This window comes from Balaenoptera ricei, chromosome 18, assembly GCF_028023285.1.
Source record: "Balaenoptera ricei isolate mBalRic1 chromosome 18, mBalRic1.hap2, whole genome shotgun sequence".
In the NCBI taxonomy this organism is placed as follows: Eukaryota; Metazoa; Chordata; class Mammalia; order Artiodactyla; family Balaenopteridae; genus Balaenoptera; species Balaenoptera ricei.
The window spans coordinates 24491772-24513306 of NC_082656.1; the positions used below are offsets into that span (position 1 = coordinate 24491772).

At 41.6% G+C, this 21535-nt stretch overlaps 1 protein-coding gene and 1 long non-coding RNA gene across 2 annotated transcripts in view; one reads left to right on the plus strand and one right to left on the minus strand.

Moving 5' to 3' along the window:
- The first annotated feature begins 458 nt into the window (after window positions 1-458).
- On the plus strand, window positions 459-20537 carry LOC132352223 (uncharacterized). The gene is made up of 3 exons (XR_009498637.1): window positions 459-524; window positions 18742-18876; window positions 19961-20537. It is a non-coding gene; the product is annotated as an uncharacterized LOC132352223 (long non-coding RNA).
- TNFSF11 (TNF superfamily member 11) overlaps window positions 10243-21535 on the minus strand; it is a 33529-nt gene continuing 22236 nt past the window's right edge. The window contains exons 3-5 of the mRNA XM_059902522.1: window positions 16438-16483; window positions 16259-16357; window positions 10243-10664 (exon numbers count right to left, since the gene is read on the minus strand). Of these exons, the coding sequence (XP_059758505.1) occupies window positions 10243-10664; window positions 16259-16357; window positions 16438-16483 (567 nt within the window). The remainder of the gene's footprint in view (window positions 10665-16258; window positions 16358-16437; window positions 16484-21535) is intronic.

The following is a 21535-nucleotide window of genomic DNA, read 5'->3' on the forward strand; positions in this document are numbered from 1 at the left end:
TATTTTAATTTTTTGAATATAGAAGGTAAACTACAGAAAGATTAAGTGTCTGATCCAAAATTTGAGACAGTTATCACAGGGACAAGACCAGCTCTCTGATCTCAAAACATGAAATTTGCTCTGCTTTCCACTCTGTTGTGTCTCCCTGCCATGGGATTTGACGTAAGGCACTACACCTGAAAAAAAACACATAAACGTGGCCCCATTGCTTCCATTCCCCCTCCCACAACTCACCCCATTCTGTGTAGCCTCAGCAGGAAGTTGGGGCCAAAATTCAAGGGGCTCTTAAGAGCTACACACACAAGTTGGGCTGTGGATGCTTACGACTGACAGAGGACACAGGTGAATGCATCAATCATGTACTCAACAAGCCTGTATCAAGTTCTTTTCACCTGCCCCCCTCCCTTATCTGCTTGGCACATTTGGGAGTACAAGAGAAGCACAGAGAACAGCCTCCCTGGTACTGAAGCAGCTCACACCCCTCTTGGAAGGCATGACCACGACTTAGGAGACAATCAAAAGTGGTAAGAGACAAGAGATAACTGAGCCTTAGATTTGGTTAAAACACAAAGAACAGTGCTAAATAACTCTTGGTTAAATGAATGAATTATTAGACTGCATACTCACGTTAGTTGACTTGGAGAGTATGTATATCAGTCAAGGTTAAAAGGAGAGAAGCAGAATCACTAGAATAGACACACGTACCACACACACACACACACACACACATGCACACACAACCACAGAGAACAATAGGAATTCACAAGGAAAAGATGACTGATGGATTCATGGGGAATGTGGGGCTTACACAAGGTCTTGAAGGATGGTGAGAATCTGGTCAGGGGAGAAGTGGCAGGACATTTCAGGTAGAAGGAATGACAGCAGTCACATTGTCTGTGACTGCAGGAGTGCCAAAAAAAGCCTACTACATTTTCACATTCAAATCCCAAACACACAGACACACACACACACACGCACTCCAGATGTCACTTATTATTTACGAGTCTATAAAATGGGATCCTAACAGTCATTACATTGAATTGTAGTGAGGATTATAATAGATTATGTATGAAAATAGCCTAGCATAATGTTCAATATATAGGAGGCTCTCAGAACCTGAAAAGAAACATGTCTTACTATTGCCCGATTCACAATTTTTAACCATGGGACTAATGCTGGCATGGATTTGGTAAAAGAGAAGAAACAAATGTAGGTATTTCTTAATCATTGATCAAGGCAAAGAAAAATGCATGAAAATGCATTAATAGACTTGATTTTTGACAGTTGGATGTACTATAGTTCATAAGCCCTTTTCTGGGATAAGAAGGGAAAATTTTTTTGGGGGGGGAAGACTGGTGACTGCAGTGTACATTTTACAGAGCCAAATTGGGTGGGCTGGAGGGGCTCATGGCTGGGGCACTTGAAATGTAAGAAGATAGAGATGAAAAGGGTATATTTACTTCTCTGTGTGCCAGGAAGGACTTCATGTTTGTCCGCTGGGGCATCCGTAGAGATTTGGCTCCTAAGGGGTGTGTTCCTCTAATGAAAGGGAGCTGCTGTGCTATTTACGGGGGTTCTGATGAACTTCAGGAGTCCTTTTACTGAGTGATATGCAAGTTTGGGCCAGATCTGAACTGTTCAGGACAGCCAAAAGGAGGCTTAATATTGCCACCAGCAGCTCCCTTCTCTGCCTTTACATATTCATCACTCTTCTCTCTTAAATAAATCTTGAACCGATATTTTAAAATATTATTTTTAAGTGGCCTAAATTGGTCTACCACTTCTGGGTCAGGACCTGCATTCTGGGAGACCCAGGACATTGAATGACTCATTCCTTCCAGGGGTACCAATAACCACAGAAATCTCCCTAAGCCCCCTACAGAAACAAGATTATGTCATATTATGGCTTTTTAAAAATAATTTAAAGGCTATGATATTAACAGTGCACAACAAATTTCAAAGGATTTTATTGTGAAGCACAGATAAGAAAGGTTTTCTGGGACTTCCCTGGTGGCACAGTGGTTAAGAATCTACCTGACAATGCAGGGGACATGGGTTCAATCCCTGGTCCGGGAAGATCTCACATGTCACGGAGCAACTAAGCCCGTGTGCCACAACTACTGAGCCCATGTGCCACAACTATTGAAGCCCGTGCGCCTAGAGCCCGTGCTCTGCAACAAGAGAAGCCACTGCAATGAGAAGCCCGTGCTCCGCAATGAAGAGTAGCGCCCACTGGCCACACCTAGAGAAACCCTGTGCTCAGCAACGAAGATCCAACGCAGCCAAAAATAAATAAATAAATAAATAAATTTATTTTTAAAAAGGAAGAAGAAGAAGAAAGGTTTTTCTACCCATGTTTGCCTGTTTTCCTCCCTTTCGCCAGCCTTTACTGATGGAAAAGCAGAATTTTTGCAACGGTATAGGGCCAGAAGCCGAACCCTCTTTTCAGGCCAGTAGATGCTCTATAGACACCATAGCTTGCAGGTTTGGACTTCTATGGGCCAATATTTCAGACTTAAATAAAAATTCCTAGGTTCTGAAACACTGAAGTTTCTGTTTTTAACAAACGCCTTTATTGCCTTTATCACCAATCCTTATTATGTCACAGACAAAAGTGTTCAGCTGACTTGTTGAGTTCCTTTTAACAATCTAGTTAAAAAAAAAAAAAACACAACCCACACACCTTATTAAACAGCCGTGCCACAAGGATGCCATCTTTCCATCTTTACCCAAGGAGCTTGCCAGCTAAGGGGACATTTCAATTAACTTGTCTCTGTCTGTCAAGCTTAGTCCCTTGTTGAGGGCAGAAAACAAGGTGAACAAGTTGTCAAGTCATCTTTAAAAATTTAACTCGGAGCCTCTTGGGTTTAACACATTCAGGAAAAGATTCTTCTTTGAAACTGTGCTGCTTCCTCATCTTGTCTTCTAAAATCAGGAGAATGGTGGAAAAACGTGTATCAGAAGAGAATGAGGGAATGTTGGATGATAAGCCCGTTCCTGTTCCTAATTTCAACACTGGGGAGAGGTCACTTCTTCTCATTCTAAAACACACTTTCCCCATGCTTCTAGGGTATTCCATTTCAAAATCACAGGTCCATGGACCTAGATATTATCATATTAAGTGAAGTAAGTCAGAAAGAGAAAGATAAATATCATATAATATCACTTATATGTGGAATCTAAAAAAAATTGATACAAATGAACTTATTTACAAAACAGAAATATGCTCACAGACATAGAAAACAAACTTATGGTTTCCAAAGGGGATAGTGGGGTGGAGGGTGGATAAATTAAGAGTTTGGGATTAACATATACACACTACTATATATGAAATAAACAACAAGGACCTACTTTATATAGCACGGGGAAATATATTCAATATCTTGTAATAACCTATAATGGAAAAGAAGCTGAAAAAGAATATATATATGTATATATATGTATGTATGTTTGTATGTATGCATAACTGAATCACTTTGCTGCACACTTGAAACTAACACAACACTGTAAATTAACTATTCTTCAATTAAAAAAAAAATAGCACACAGGCTTACATCATGGAGCTCTAGGCTTATTTAGCACCAAAAGCTTCAATGTCGTTTCTCTATTGAAAAGATCAGCTTTAATGCTCTTTATGATTGAATTCAATGGTAGTGTCATAACAGGAAAATTTTGAAATGAAGAAAATATCCCTAATTCCATCTCCGTAACACAGCAACAGTCTCATATTTGTCTGTTCCCTCTGGGATCTGTCTCCATGCAAGTCGCAGATTGAGGGATTTTTGGATCATTCATTCTTTTTTTTTTTTTTAATTATTTATTTATTTATTTTTGGCTGCGTTGGGTCTTCGTTGCTGTGCACGGGCTTTCTCTAGTTGCAGTGCACAGGCTTCTCATTGTGGTGGCTTCTCTTGTCATGGAGCACAGGCTCTAGGCACGCGGGCTTCAGTAGTTGTGCCTCGCGGGCTCTAGAGCTCACGCAGGCTCAGTAGTTGTGGTGCACGGGCTTAGTTGCACCACAGCATGTGGGATCTTCCCGGACCAGGGCTCGAACCCGTGTCCCCTGCATTGGCAGGCGGATTCTTAACCACTGCGCCACCAGGGAAGCCCCATTCTTTTACTTACAGTTTCCCCAGTCCCAGCCTCTTCCCTGGAAGCCATCGCCGCCGAAAGGAGGATACCAGGGTGGCTGGTCCAATTAATGGTTGGGATTTGGAAAGTTTAATAAGTTGAATGGTGGCCCCCCGAAGACCCGTCTACATCCTAGCCCCTAGAATCTCTGGATGTCACCTTATTTAGGAAACAGGTCATTGCAGATGTAATTAAGGATCTTGAGAGATCTTCCTGGATTATCCAGGCAGGCCCTAAATCCAATGACAGTTGTCCTTGTAAGAAACAGAAGGAAAGGAGACATGGGGAGATGGGGAGAAGGCCAAGGGAAGACAGAGTCAGAGACTGATGTGAAACAGCCATAGGGGACTCTTGGAGCCACCAGCAGCTGGTAGAAGCAAGAAAGGAGTCTCCCCTAGATCTACCAGAGCAAGAGCAGCCCTGCCCAGGCTTTGCTTTTAGATTTCTGGCTCCAGAACTGTGGGAATAAGTTTTTTTTGTTTTAAGCCACCGAGTCTGTGGCCATTTGTCCAGCAGCTCCAGGACACTAATACGGAGGGTAACAGCCTCTAGCGGTTTCTAGGTCAAGATTGCATGGAAGCTTCCTGACCTTTCCCAAAAGGAAGCCCACCAGCCTGTCAGGCCAGTTCTCCCAGGAACATGGACACTGGGGTTTCTACCCAGCCTAGGGCTCCCCCATGTCTTGGCAGCAGGCACCGCCCATACCTCCAGATGGCTGGGGCCGGACCCACTTCTGGGTATCCTGCCAGTCTTCTTTCAGAATTGAACCCCTGCTTGAGCCTTTGGTCACACACTACTCATCCCTGAACCAACATGGATTCTCACCCACAAGTTGCTTTCCTATTTCATTCCCATAGGCCAGACACTCCTCGCGGCTCCCTAACTATTGACTTGGGCCTAGTAGGGGATGGGACTTGCCTTTTGGATTATGGGCCACCTATTTGGTGATTTTGTAGAAGAGAAGGCAATGGAAGGTGCCGCTTCTGTTTCTAGTGTAGACCTGACACGCTGTGGGCGTCTCTTTCTTCCTCTGCTGCAGTGTCTCTCTGCACCTTGGGATTTAGGTAAACTCCTCTAGATGCCCCTTGCCTATTTCATGACATGTTTCCTCACTTGGACATTCTTGGTAAGTCTCATTTATTATTTGTGCTTTCCCTAGAGTTGTGTGTGAACTTTTCTCCTTTTACTTATTAGGGTCTAGGATGTCTTCCTTCTAAATTTGAATACTCCATCTGAAACCTGAACAAGTGTCCTCAGCACAGGTTTCCCCACCCAGAGAAGGTTCAAGGACCCTGCCTCAAAGCACCTCCACCCCAAGGTCATGGCTGTGGCCCCGCACTTCTCTCCTTTTCTGCTTCTGCAGGGTGCTCTGTTCTGCATCTCACAGTGTTTGGGCAAATGCTGTCCTTCCACTGGCTCCCACCAGAAATGCAATAACAACAAACACATGAGGATGCTGGTAACTTACCAAAGATTTCAGGGTCACAGGTACAGTTCTGATCTCTCAACCCTCCTGCCCTTCCTGCCACCAGCCATGTGACCCTCCTGCAGCCCCAGGAAATTAATACCATCTCTCTCCTGGTGTCCCCCGCAACTCAGAGCATAGTGCTTTGCTCAACACAGGCAGTGCCGGGCAGCTAGAGAAAAAGTGGACAAACTGTGTGCATGACCTGGGACTCAGGATGTAGCAAATGGGATGAGAGGTTAAAAACAGTGGCTCCTGTTTGAGCACCTCCCATTGCTAATCCTCACAACTCTTCAACACAGACAGAGAGACTCCTGCTTTACAAGAAAGGAAACTGAAATCCAAATGGTGGCTATCTGCCCAGGGTTACCAGGCAGCAGAGCTCAGATTCCAAGCCTGAATCTGGCTGATGCCCAAATCTGCGATCCTTCTTCCAAAAGATGTTCATGTCTCATGAGGTACTTTCATTCCACCAACGTGGGATTGTTGAGATCAGTCTTTTGAGGCAACACAGCTTCTTCAGAATCCATAGGAAAAGGAAGAAAATGGATTTTTCCGAAGAGAATGACATCCCTTGATTTTAAGACCCTGATAAGGGAGATTGAAATATCTATTATCTTTTATCGGGAGAACTTCTTGTCTCTGAAACCAGCCCTGATCCCCGGTATCTTAGCTCTGGCTGCTACAAACGGAGCAAGTGACCCCTAGCTCATTCCTTTGCCAACGGAAAGGGCTACCTCTTTGAATTTTCAAAGCAGATGATTCTACAGGATTTTTCTACAGATATGGAAAGCCAGTAGCATATGAATAATGTTGTAAGTGGTCCACATCTGATAATATCAAAGAGCTTGTCACTGCAAATAGCCAGAGCACTGGTCAAGATGCAGTAACAACAGAAAAAAATCAGTCAGCAAAGGAGAAGGGAGGTGAGGGTAGATGATTAGGAAACAGAATTTTTAAAATACAAGACTAGAAGAGTAGCAGTATCATAAAATATTATTAATCAAAAGGATAGATTTTTGTTTTATAGCTAACATCTAACACTCACTGTGTACAAATTTTTTATTGTACAAAGGGACACAAGGCTAAGTCATAATAATGTGACTCAATAACTAATTAGCATTTATAAATGCAACTACTGGGGGACATATATCAATTTCATTGCAAGGAAGCTAGAGAATCCATTAACAAAGCCAAGCCTGAAGCCAGCACGCGCTTGGAGGGCCCCCCAGTGACTCCACAGGCTAAACGTGGAACTGCAGGTTGAGTCAAAGTTGGGTCCCAAAAATGCGTACGTATGACCCCAGGCCGCTACCTCTACCCCAGGCCACATTGATAATTATACACCCAGAGAGAGGATGGAGTGTGAGGTGCTTAGGTTCCCACCTAAGTCACTGGGGAAATGGATCTTCTCTGGTTAGTTCTCTAGGATGGCCTGATGGAGATGAATGAGACAAAAGGAAGCAGGAGGAAAGGGAGGAAAGCAAATTTGCTAGACAAGGATGGCTGCGCATGTAGTGTTTTGGGAAGATGCAAGGATTCATGGACCTGGTATAGCTGTCAAAACCGACTCAAGAAGAGAGATGACTTCAAATTTGGCACACTTCCCTTGCTTCAGATGTGGCAGGTGTTGGGAAGAAGATTGAAATGGAGTAGGTAAAATAAGCAAACAGTTCCATTTGCCCTAGCATCCAGTATGTGTTGGTTTCCTGACATATTTTGTCACTCCTCAACCTTCACTTCACTGTGCTGAGTGCTGACACGGTCGGGTACTATTACCATCAGATGCAGCAGCCTTCTGTTCCACGAGGGCCATCGGAGAAACTAAATGGTCCTCGGAGGCAAGAGCCAGGCATTAGGGGAAAAGAAAAAAAAACAGGATTGAAACACTCAAGAGTGGAAGTGGAAAAGGGGGTGAGTGAGAAGAAAAAGCAGGAGTAAAAAGTAGCATGTGAGTGGGAAAAGTAGGGTTTGGATCCTGTTTTGGATTCTGCTATTCAGATCCTGGAAAGCCTTGAGTGTCACTAGAAAAGAGAACAAGCCTTTCCCAGACCTCCTGGCATATCCATTTGCTACAGTTGCCTCCTTCAAGGCACAGGCCAGTTCACACCAACATTTCATTGTCATAGATTCATTCCAGCGAAGCTCTAAATATCTCTGACCTATCAGGTTGTCAACATACACGAAATTCACATTACAGTCAGGCTGAATATTCAAGGTCTTCTCTAGAGGATCTCTCTTAGCATGGCAGACCATCCACCATGTTAGTTCTCCAGTCTGGCTAGTGCCACCATGTATTTTCTTACTAGATTCCAGGTTTTTTCCATCCCTAGGCCTTGAGTTTTAGCTCATTTCTGAGAGACTGCAAGTTAGTTGCCTCTAAGTTAAAAGTGGGAATGGATATTCAGCCCACCTCCTATCCAGTTTTGATTTCATTTCTAGACCTTCTGTGATCCCCATTATTGGGTTCAATGGTCTCCTTTCTGTTCCTACAGCATTCTATAGATGCCCAAGACTTGGAGATTACCACACTCTTACTAGGTTGGCTCCCCACTGAAATGAAGTTTCCTGCAGGGCAAGAGGAGTGCCATAGTATCCCCAGTGCCTGGTACAGTGCCTAGCACATAGTTGATGCTCAATAAATAATGTGCAGCAAAGAAGCAAATGAATGAATGAATGTTATTCACCTTTGGAAATGATAGACTCATATTCTAGAAGCCAGGGTAGCTAATAAGGCTCTCTATGTAACAAGATTTTGTGTCAGTGGAGAGTAGAGAAATTCTCCAGTGGTCCCTCAAAGTTAATTTTTCCTTAAACGAAGAATATTTGGGACCAGCAATTGGGATATGTAACAAACATTTTGTACGAATCTACCTCAGATTTACTGATAGTTTGAAAACAATAGGTGTATTTTGGTCAATGACCAAGTCCCACCCCAAAAAAGAATTGACAATTTTTTTCTTTGTAACCTCTGCCATTTTTCTCCTTTTATCCTGTTCCAACCATCAAGAAACATTTATCCACAAATGGCAAGTGCCTTGAATTATAGCTTCCTGTGTCTTCCCAAGCTGTTCATTTCCTTCTGTCTCATGTGGAGTAATCAACATGGGCTAGATGGCTCCCTCACGTAAATTTCCATGAGGACGAGCATCCATCCACTGTTAATGCTTCTTCACTAGTAAGAGATACAACGTTCAGGGTTTCCTCCAGGTCAAATGATTGTTCTGCAGGGCCTTATGAACTTGTGCAAAGCACTATTTTTTCTTACGATATAGGCGTAACAAACTTTTCTTTTTTGAGTGGTGAAGCCTCTGTGTTCTATCTGGCTACATTCTTGCATACAAATCCCTTGTAAATTATTTTTCAAATTCCGAGGTTCAGCAATTTAATTGAATCGGTTCCTAATTTTTAATTAAATCTGCATTTCTCCCGGTAACCTTTGGAAAGACAGAAGCCACATTACCATATTGGAGAGAAAGGATCACAGAGCAAGACAGACATAAAAGAGAAGCACAAAATCACAAGGCAGGTTTTCGTATAAATTTATTTTCATACCAAAAAAAAAATAACATTCTAAGGCAATGTTTTTATTGTATAGTATAAAATAACTTCCACTAAATTAAAAATGGAAATTTTTTTTGCTATAAGCCACTGATAACTTTTCCATGAAAAAAATTTACAATTTGCAGCACCTGTAGAAAAAAACACCTGTTCAATAATTATATAAATACTCTTGACAGATCCCAGTAGCCCATTATGTATCCTTTTTGGCAATGTCAGCTTTCTAAAGTCAATTAGCTTCTAAATTTGAAAGGCACCTGGTGGCCAACATTCTGCTTAATATTCAAGGCATCCATTTTAATTTTTTGGAAACAGACTTGAGAAGTCTGAAAAATCTATTAAGTTAAAAAGAATGAAGAAGTATCATACAGTTGATATTAGCAAACAACATTTTTCCCCTTAGCTGCAAGTTTTCCCCAGGGGATTTACAAAGTGCACCAGTTAAATACGTCTGTACATTTAAAACATTAAATATGTCAACAGCAAGACATTTTTAAATATTTTGAATCAAATACTATAGCACAAATATAATTTACAATACTTTGCACAGAAAACATTACATCTGAAATATAACTTTAGATATTATATAAAAATACATATATTTTTTTCTCCTCATTAGAAAAAGTATTTATTTGCAGGTTCCAGGATGATGTAACAATTCAAAAGAATTTAACCCTTCAGATGGTCATCAGTTTGCAATTAGATGACACCCTTTCCACTTCAGCTGCATCGTGGCACCTAACCACGGATTAGAGACAGAGAATTAACCCCTCCCATAGCCCAAAGGCAGTTTTTCATAAAGGCAACCATAATTGCTCCAATCTGCTTTAATTCTAGGAATTCATTACAAAATTTAAAAACCACTGTGTAAGAAAACCCTTAGATTATAACACACCTTGAGTCCAACATCTCCCATTGGCTGTAAATACATTCGCTCCCTACAGAGTCAAAGGCATGGGTCTTCTTGTACCCTGTGGGTCATAGCTCTTAGTAGTCTCACACACCTACATATATCTTTCTTGGCTTGTTTTTAAAGTTTTCTATACATCCTAGGAAATACGTGAAAACGCTTCATAAAATAGGGCTCAATCTATATCTCGAACTTTAAAAGCCCCAAAGTACGTTGCATCTTGATCTGGATCCAGTAGTGAAGGGTTGGATACCTCAATGCTTATTTTCTCACCAGACCGTAGCTTAAAAAATCCTCCAACGTTTATGGAGTAAAAATGGAATTCAGAATTCCCCGACCAGTATTTGGTGCTTCCTCCTTTCATGAGGGTATGAGAACTCGGGATTTTGATGCTGGTCTTGGTGACATACACCATTAGCTGAAGATAATTCGCAGTGAGGTTTCCGGAAGTTTCATGATGTCGAAAGCAAATGTTGGCATACAGGTAATAAAAGCCATCTTGGTTAACTATTAGTTTTCCATTGCTGAAAGTCATGTTGGAGATCTTGGCCCAACCTCGGTCATGGTACCAGCAGGACAGACTCACTTTATGGGAACCTGAGGAAAAGAGAGGCACATGATTTAAAACCCACCCCTTCAAGGAGAAGGACATCCTCACAATTCTATGAGGTTGGAGAAAGACTTACTGTAACAGTCATTGTTCCAATGGGAGAATAATTTCTCAGAATTTATTTTCTAAAAGGGGAGTACAAGTACATTAAGAAGTACTTGTGCTCTCTGCTAGGCACCTGAGAGGGGACAAAGACAAAATCTCAATTTTCCTGCCCTCAAGGAGCCTGTAGTACACAAAGGATAAGTATGATATATGGTCAGACAGGAAGCAAGGCATGGGCCCTGATAAGAAAGGTGTGGATATTGCAATGGGAATTCAAAGGAAAGAGATTACTTCCTCCCAGAGGGCTCAAGAACGATTTTGCTGGGCTACTGAGCCTGATAACTTAAAGGAAGAATTCAGCCAACAGAAGCATAAAGGTCATTCAAGGTTGAAGGAAGAGAATCAGCCAAAGGCAGATGAAACAAGAAAGCAAGAAACAAGTATAGGAAGAGAATATCCAGACTTCACATGACCCCACCTTCTCTTTTAATTCATGGAGACAGGTATACAGAAGGAGCTGAAAATCTGGGTCACAGCAACTTTGACCAAAAAGTCAAACTCTTAAACTCTATATTCTCATCACCATTGATTTTCCCCTCCTCCAATAGCCCAAATGCCTCCCAAGGTCACACGACTGAAAAGCTGCCCCCAGAGAAGTTCACAAAGAACATATCCTTGGCATTGCACTCCCCAGCTTCACAACTTCATGCAATCCTTTGTGCCCAAAGGATGGTAAAATCTCTTCTAATTATTAGACCAGAATTCTCCTTTAGCTCCTTCTCACACCTGAGCTTCACAACTTCATGCAATCCTTTGTGCCCAAAGGATGGTAAAATCTCTTCTAATTATTAGACCAGAATTCTCCTTTAGCTCCTTCTCACACCTGAAATGTGACAACCGATCTTCATGTCACTGTTTCTGGAGCAGCAGAAGTTTCTAGAAAATCTTCTAAGTCAGAAAAGTGTCCAACGCTTTGAATATTTCAGGTCTTTAGTGTACTTTACTAGGTCTTTAAAAATTGGGACTACCTCCATGATAAACCTCATTAATCAAATATTTATATTTATATGGATACCTATTAGCCAACTGGAAAAGATGTCAGCTAGTGGGGAAAAAGCTGTTATACTGTGGAAAGTCCAGAGTTTTCCTCCAGAGGATTTTGTAAACACTTATGCTAAGTTAAGATTGTCATCTGCTAGGATTTCAACAAGGCAAAACAGAGCTGAGGAGTCTCAGAATGGGGTTGGGAGCAGTTTCTGCAGCCAGGGAGAAGTTCTTTGCTGCCTGTCACCCACGAGAAATCCCCCCACGGAATTTAGACTTAAAGTGGATTCCACGGATCCATCACAGCTGACAACACTTCGGCTAGAGTGGGTCCTTGGGAGATCTTTGCAGAACCAGAAACCCACACTGGCTAACTTTCAAGACTGGCCTGAATCCTGGGAAAACGTGAACACCTGCATCTTTCTCTGGAAAGCCACAAAAAGGAGAATGTTCTATTGTCCCTGGAGGGCTACTGGGCAGCTGGGATATGGTCTGGGGACCTCAATACCAGGCTGTTCCAGAACCAACTAGATGGTAGTTGGTAGGGTAAGTGGAAGAAAAAAAAAATGCAGCAGTGTCCAAGCTATGGTGGGGCAACCCACCATCCTTAGACATGCCTGCAAAGGCAAAGAAGCCAATGGTTCCAATCCCCGTGCTCAGGGACAGGACAGATTTCCTGAACTGCACATCGTATCCATAGGAGGGTGCCCGATTGAGCCTGAGAAGCCATCACAGGCACTGCTGCCTCCAGAACCCAGCACAGCGCCCTGCCCTTTTTCATCGGAGGTCCTACCTCAGATCATCCTAGATTAAAGCATCCCAAATGTAAATATCATTCCATGGTCCCAAGTGAGTCAAAATGAGACTGTAAGACTCTTTGCATCACATCCTCATGAACACTAGCAAACTAACTTCTCCAGGCTGGTAAACAGCCACCTAATCCATTGACAGAGCTAAAAAAACTCAAGGTGCTTCCTATCTCAAACCATCCCATGGCTACCTCCTTCTTCCCCTACTCTTGTATTCAATCCTTTATGCAATCAATTATCGGTCTTATAGTTTATCTCCTATGACGGCCCTTAACAGATAGCAGCAGAATGACTAAGGTGACGTCTACCCTCTCGACAGGTTGGATCAGCTAGCGTTAGACCAAGGGCTCAGAGATACAGTCCAGGGAAGGCAGGGAAGGATATGAAAGAGAGAGGAGAACACAGAAACCCTGACCGCATACCTCTCCCGTTGTTAGCTCAAGTCAAGTGGAAGGAGTGTCCTTATTTCCTTCTAAACATGCCTATATTTATCCATTCGCTGATCAATTTAGTCATTTAGTAAATATCTGAATGGTGCTTTCTGTGGGCATTCATTCTATCCACAGTTAAGAATTGCACCAAGCAGTATACCCTCAAGGCACTTAGTAGTGGAGAAAAGAAGAAATGGGCACACCAAATGAAAAATATAACATTTTCATTTCTGCGGGTCACACAGCACATGGTTGAAGTTCAGTTAAAGCACCTGCCAAGTGGAAGCTGCAGAAATTAGTGGCGACCACGTGAACTCAGCCCAGTGACAGAGGGCAGGGAGGACTTAGGTCAAATGTGGACGGGTTGAGAAAAGGGAGAGGATTGTGAGCGAGGGAAACTGTTCGAGCAAAGAACGGAATGCACACAGCACGCAGAGGAAAAGGGAGAAGAACCGTCAGTGTGAACTGGAGAGCTCATGAATAGCGATAGTGGGAGAAAAGACGAGAATAGCGCCCCCATCAGGTTGGAGGACCTCACACAGCAAGTCTGGGTTTCCATCACTAGACGACCTTCAGCCTCCCCAGCCGCCCCAGCCCCTAGGGTCACTGCTATTAGATATTAGAGAAGAAGTCTCTCCAGATATTTAGTCTGAGCTGCCCTTAAGAAAGCTGTGAATCCTGACCTCACAAAATACTCCCCAATGCATTTTATTCAAGAAGCTTTGAAATACAGTCAGTATAAGGCAGATTCTGATTTCTTTCTTATGTGTAAATAAGTACAAATAGGTATGAAACAGAGGCCCCGAATGAACATGCAAAATTAAAGCCATCTTCCTCTGAAGTATCCAATCCTGGCTCAAACTGGGAGATAAATGGACTCAAGGAGTCATTGGCCAAGTCAGAAGAGCAAATTCTATTTTCTTAAACAGAAGCATACACTAACTCATTTCACTCTGTCTCAAGCTCAATAACCATCAGAAAATAACCAGGAGTTTTGCCTTCTTTTTGGCAATGATTTGATGCAAGGTGCCCGGAGGGAGAGCTATATAACTAAAACATGCTTGCTATTGCCAAATAGACTTTGGCACACAGTCTAATGCAATATTTATCATATGCCATTTAAAATGAACTGAAAAGATAAATGCAGACTACATTCACAGCACACACAGCTGATAGATCAGTATTAATTTGATTGCCTTTGCTAACATGCAAAATAGTTTTCCACTCAGAAAATTAGTGTAGTTCCACCATAAGGCACACACATACACACACACACACACACACACACAGAAAGAGAGAGAGAGAGAGAGAATTTGTTTATGAAGCAAATATCTGGGACGGTATAGATAGTTTAGGACAATCTAAAAATCAAAGAGTTGGTTTCTCCTTTCTATGTCTGCAGTCAGGAAAAATTCCTTTGTGGCCCATACTATATTAGTAGCTTCAAAACTGCTTATTAAAACTTGGATTTTTTTTAACTCTAAGAAGAACTTGCCTTGAATCATTTTTGTAAAACAAAAAATAGAATATATAAAATTATTTAATTAAACTTTAAATAATGACAAATTACATTCACTAAGTTCTTACTATATGCCCACTTCCATGTAAGTATTTTAGTATATAACCTCATTAAATCTTCATAGCTGCCCCATGAGGTACAAACTGTTACCACCCCCATGAAGAAGCTGACACACAAAGGATTCCAATAATTTGCACAAGGTCACCCAGCCAGGTGGTACAGTGGGACCTCAAACCCAGGCCGTCAGTCAGACTTGAGACGCCCTGCTATTAAAACCACATTAATCTACTTCTTACACGAAAAGAGGAACATAAGCGCTCTGAATTTATTTCCCTCTGACAAAGCCAACTGGCCACAAGGTACTTATGTGATAACCTATAGTATAAAAAGCATGGACTTGGGAATCAACTAGAGTGGAATTCAACTTCTAATCCTACCATGCTGTAACCTTGATCAGATAACTTACACTAGGTGGACCTTGGTTTCCCTGTTTGCAAAATCTGAATGATAATCGCTACCTTGCAGGGTTGTAGTAAGGTTTAGAGATAATGAATACAGAGCAAAATGCCTGATACAAAGTGTGTGTATAAATGGTATAAGAATAATAACAATAATATTCCATTGTCACTCCATCATAATGTTCTTTGTGATCTTTCTGATGCTCACCTAACCCAATGTGAATTAACCAGTGGGGATTATATGATGGAAATCACTGGTACGTTAGGTAGATGTAGACACAGAGCTCTGGGTTTCCTCATTTCCAAAAGATAATGAGGTCTCCAGTCTATTGAGCTAAATTCTTAGCCAGAAAAAAACGATAACTCCCTGGAGAAGGAGTATGTCTCATTTTCCAGAGGGCTATTGCCTCTTAAATATCACTCTGTTGAGCTCCTGCCTGGAACTCTGCAGGAGATGGCTGAGTATATGACCACCTGGAGGAATTCATGCACCTCACAGGCCAGCGATGGGGATGTGTCAACTTTTGCTTGGAAAAATAGAGATGAGTATAACACGGGATTATCCTTCCCAGTTATGCAACCTCAACTAGCAGTCTTTTAAAATAAACTCACTCTGATGATCTGAAAATGAATATAGTGATGATGTCCATTCCGGCACGATTGAGAATCACTGTTTCCATGATGTGGATGACTAACTGAAGAATAGATGATCTTTCTTCTGGTCTAGAAGTTAAGGGCTCTCAAAATTTTGCTAACAGGCTAAGAATAGGTCTGAGTATTCAGATGGGCTGATAAATGACTCTTTTTTTAAACATCTTTATTAGAGTATAATTGCTTTACAATGTTGTGTTAGTTTCTGCTGTATAACAAAGTGAATCAGATATTTGTATACATATATCCCCATATCTCCTCCCTCTTGCGTCTCCCTCCCACCCTCCCTATCCCACCCCTCCTATCCCACCCCTCTAGGTGGTCACAAAGCACGGAGCTGATCTCCCTGTGCGATACAGCTGCTTCCCGCTAGCTACCTATTTTACATTTGGTAATGTATATATGTCAATGCTACTCTCTCACTTCGTCCCAGCTTACCCTTCCCCCTCCCTGTGTCCTTAAGTCCATTCTCTATGTCTGCATCTTCATTCCTGTCCTGCCCCTAGATTCATCAGAACTATTTTTTTTTAATTCCATATATATAGTGTTAGCATACGGTATTTGTTTTTCTCTTTCTGACTTACTCTTGAAATATTTTTCAGGCTGGATATAAATGGAACTTACCTGATGGGATGTCAGTGGCATTAATCGTGAGATGGGCAAAGGGCTGCGTCTCAGGCTTGTTCCTTCTGGCCAGATCTAACCATGAACCTTCCACCATGGCTGGAGATGAGAGAAGCCATGTTAGCTCAAAGAGGAGTCACCCTAGGGGTTTTCAAATATTTATACAGATCCATGCTTACCTTTTTCTGCTCTGATGTGTTGTGATTTAACAACATGTTGCATTTCCTGCAATAAAAAGAAAAAAGAATCTTATTTATACACTCTTTTGATAAAGCAGTTAAGAATTCAGGACTGTTGGACATACAATAAATTAATCCTCTTTCCTTCAAAATATGCCAGAAGTACATAGGCAGTAAAATTTCTTGATGTTCTAAGTAGCTATCAAGGGAAGTTCACCCCAAAGAATTATGTTGATGTGCTTAAAAAGCAGACTACACACATACCATCCAATAAAATACTCTGGACAATAAGAGGAAATAAAAGACAATGTAAATTATAAAACATGGAATCACTGAACATAATTAAACATTTGTAGCAGGTACACAAATGGAGATGAAGTTAACTAGGAAAATAACAATTACCACAGAATATATGACCCTCTTAAATCTTTAGAGAGTCTCTTTTTATGTCTGTTTCATTAGTGAATTCCTGTTATAATGTTGAAGCTCAGCCCATAAGAAAGAGAAAGATGCTTGGCTCCCAGTGGTTAATTTTTTATTTTAAAAAGTCACAGTGTATTTAAATTACTACATGGAAGTCTAAGAGCTTCTAGATTACCAATCATTAACTTAAAATATTGCCACAAATAGAGGTTTAGAAGTGCAAGCCAGGGCTTCCCTGGTGGCGCAGTGGTTGAGAGTCTGCCTGCCAATGCAGGGGACATGGATTCGAGCTCTGGTCTGGGAAGATCCCACATGCCGCGGAGCAACTGGGCCCGTGAGCCACAATTACTGAGCCTGCGCGTCTGGAGCCTGTGCTCCGCAACAAGAGGTCGCGATGGTGAAAAGGCCCACGCACCGCCATGAAGAGTGGCCCCTGCTTGCCACAACTAGAGAAAGCCCTCGCACAGAAACGAAGACCCAACACAGCCATAAATAAATAAATAAATAAATGAATAAATAAATAAGTGCAAGCCAGTAAAAGAACTCAAGTACATAAAGAACGTAGGTAATTGCATATCTCAATTTGAGCCCTGACAATGAAGGGTCCAATAAGTAACTGCAGGCCCACCTGAATCAAGACCTTAGCTACCATTAAATAGTAAAGTGATGTGGATGGAACTTCAGGCTTTGACTTCAGCTCAAATCCCTCTCAATCACCTAAAAATACTGAGGATATTAATAGCACCTTTATCATCGGTGGTTGTGAAGACTCAATGAGATCATGCATGTAGGCACTCAGCAGAGGGTCTGGTAACTCCATACATCTAAATACTACTAGAAACACTCTGGAGAGATTCCTAATTTCTCTGTTATTGGGGTGACCATCCATGCTAACTACCCCACCCCCTCATGATGTTTGAAAGGTAGGCCAGATAGCTTAAGTTCTTGGAATGTCTGGAGAGAAGGGCTTTGAGATAGATGATAGTTAGATAGATAGAGGCTATAACAAAACTTCGACTGTTAACAGTTGGAAGGGTTCTAGTGGTAAAATTACATTGATTCTTCTCTCTGCCTTCAAGACCCGCAAGAGAGAAGAGAATCAATTCTATTTTTAAAGACCCTTGGAGGATAGCACAGCTGTCTTCAGTTACCTATTCTAACATCCTAAAGAAGTCACAGCATGACTGACTTTTAGAAGGAAACTTTACAGCCTCATCCAAGGCTACTTCCTGCCCTTGCCTTGACCCAGGGCACTGCCCTGCACAGCTCTGGGAGCACCTCTGCAGGAAATTCCAGGCAAATGATGGCTGGCTCTTTTGGGTTGTGCAATGCAGTGGCCAGGCTTTGTTCCTCTCCCCACACCATCCAAGCTTTATTTCTCTCCCCTGCTGACTGCCAATCTCCCAAGTCTTTTCTCATGATCTTTGGATTCCCAATGGTACCCTGATTTCTGGAATTTCCTGGTTTAGTCTTCCCTGCGTTCACAACAGAGATTTATATATGCACAATGTACCTATTATACATTGTGTATACCTTTATACATTTATATATACACAGTGTATCTTTTACCTTTATAAATACATAATACATTACATATATAATGTATATATAGTGTATCTTTATTCATTGTATATATCTTTTCACATTTATAATGGTGATATATACACACACACAATGTTTACTATACATTTACTATACATGTATATAGCTTTATACATTTATGATACAATATATCTTCATACATTGTATATCTCTTTATATACTTATATATTTGTATATAATGTAACTTTATCTGATTATTATCTCTTAAAAGATTGGAACAAATAGGAACCTGATGACAGTAATTCAGAGATTTAAAGCTACCCCTCATTTTCCCTCTAGCCCCGATCTGCCTCATCATCAGAAGGAAGAGGGGAGAGGGAAGAAGGAAGCAAAGCAAAGTATGACATATGCCTACAAATGCCTGCTTGGTGCTTTTCTATTGAGAAGAGCACACTTATTATTGAGAAAAACAAGGTAAGATCCGTTTTGCTAGCTCAGTGGTTCTCAACCTTGAACATGCAGCATGATCTCCCACAGGGCTTGTTGAAACACAGTTTCTGATCTGCTTGGTCTGGGGCGGGACCTGAGAATTTGCATTTCTAACAGATGAGCTGGTGTTGCTGACCTGGGGCCTCCATTTGAGAAGAGCAATCCCTCTCACATCCCAAAAGATTTCAGAGATGAGCAAATCTGAGATTTTCTTGAAGCTTGAGACCAGGACAAAGGAGCAGCAGACAAAAGTCACTGATTAAGTGGGCAGGGAAAGTTTGTTCTCTCCTACCTGGGAATGAACTTCTCCTGCCCATTTAATCAGCAGGTGCTAGGTCAGAGCTGTCACAGAAACTTTTCATGTCAAGAAAATTCAATAACCAGTGCCATTCAGAAACACTTTCAATGTCTGCTTAAAAAAGAAAAAAAAAAGTGTGTCATGACCCAAGATGAATTAAAACTTGAGCTAAAGACCCATGAGGTAATGCTGCTTTCATGTTATATATTGTTGGGTATCCAAGAATTGCAATTCCTCTCAGAAACCCTATAGGGAAGTTTCCACATGAAAAGCAAAGTACGTGATGTGTCTATAGCCTCAGGCTACAAAAAATGTAGTCTCAATATCTGTTCTTATATCCCTACCCCACCCCAATCTTTTGAACTCAAGATCATTGTTATTTATGTGCACAGATATCAACCACGAACATAACATTCTTCTAAGACTACAGTTTTAGGGTACCCTGGCCCAACTCCAGCCAGTCTAACTCAATTAGTCTGATATTGACTTGGTAGCATTTTACAAGAATCTCCCCAGGTGATCCTAATATGCAGCAGGCGTTGAGAAGCATTATTACTAATTGAGCGTTTCCGTGAATGGTTGCTTGGTGACAGCTCTATTTAGTCCTAGATTTATTATATCCTCACGATTTATATATATTCCAAGTGTTGAAAATTAAATCATCCCTTACATTTGCAGCCAACAAAAAGCCAACTATCTCCCCTTGTATTATCCTGTTTGATTCATGTTAGAATCAGAGGCTGGGTAACTACTACTAAGCTCACTTTTCAGACTGGAAAATCGAGGCCAAGAGAGAATAAAGATGCCCCTAATAACTCTGGGACTTGAGCCTACGCCTTCCAAGTCCTCTTCTAGAGCTATCAGCCCACCCCCCTTCACAACACGTGGTCATCAACTCTACGCCTGGAAGCTGGCAGGAAAGTATCAGGGGCCTGTGATGGGGTTCAGGACATGCTACCCCCAAATACGGTGCTTTGGCAAGTGGAATATTTTAAGCTAAAGGACTTTGGGAAATGGCAGAGGCAGGAAGGACTACCTGGCTTTGTCCTTCTCCCCTGAAGCAGGTCACAGCCCTTCATGTGAGAGGTGCCTTACCACTGGGAAGAAAGGAGCATCTTTATCTCTTAAGACGGGAGAACGCCTAGAGGAATCTGAAGGAACAGGCCTTGCTCCGTTTCCCCCAGTTTACCATCCTTAGCTGAGACCCTGTCCTGTCCTGTCCTGCCTCATTTTTCTACACCTTTCCACCCTTCATCAAACTGGGTATAAAAACCACTCAGCTTAACTATTCCTGTGGGTCTTCACTTCCTAATGAAAGCTCCTGCGTCACGTAAAACTTACATTAAATAAATTGGTATGCTTTTCTCTTATAATTTATCTCTTGTCAGTCTAATTTACAGGGCCCCGACTGGTGAACCTAAGTGGGGAGAGGGGAGAATTTTTTTTTCCCTCTCTATAGCTATCAGGAAATTCTTAGAGGGTGGTCCCCTCCCTGAAGTAGAAACTCTGAAAGGAGGCCCACCTTGACCAGGGATCTGACAAAAAGGAACCTCAACATCAGGAAATATGGTCTCAGAATTCTTGGGGGTGCGCTTCAGAAAAGAGCAGGCTCAGAACCTGCCAAGACTTGTTCAGAGCTTGGCTGGTGAAGCCTCCAAAGTAAGCCATGAGGGCCCTGGACATGGGGGCCTCACGTCTCCAAATGTGACTCCATCAAGGCCATTCCACAGAGCAGGGCCACTCTGGTCATTTTTCTCAAAGATCAGATACTTTGCTATGTACATACCAAGCACAGTTTTCTCTTGAATGGCCCCCTAATTTTTAAAGTTTCAAAATTATAAGAAACTCTTCTAAAGGAGTACCCAAACTTCACCCCAACGAACAATTCCATTTATTTCCTAAGCTTTGAATTTACGATTATTTTCATCCACAGTAGTCCTCTTCTTTTGTCACATTAATTAGAATGTTTTAAAATTTGCAGAGTTCTTTAGTCCCAAATTTAATCATTCATACATTGCTTCTGGTTTCTTTGAATGCAGAAAGTTCTGATTCATCTATTAATAATTTGGGGAAGACACTACAAAGAACATCCTAACTCCTTTCCTCTGAACAAATTATTCAGATGAAAGAGATCTTTTAAAAAATGTTATATGTGTTTGATCTTATTTTATATCCAGCTATATTAGAAAAAAAAATTAGAAAAAAAAAGTTAACTCTCTGGATACACATTCAATGCACTCATATGTTTTCTACACTCTCAGAATGCCCACAGCTTTGCATAAAGAAGTATAGGTAGTTCTGATACACCTCCCAGCAAAAAGCCTCCAAAAGAAGCCAGAAACAGTT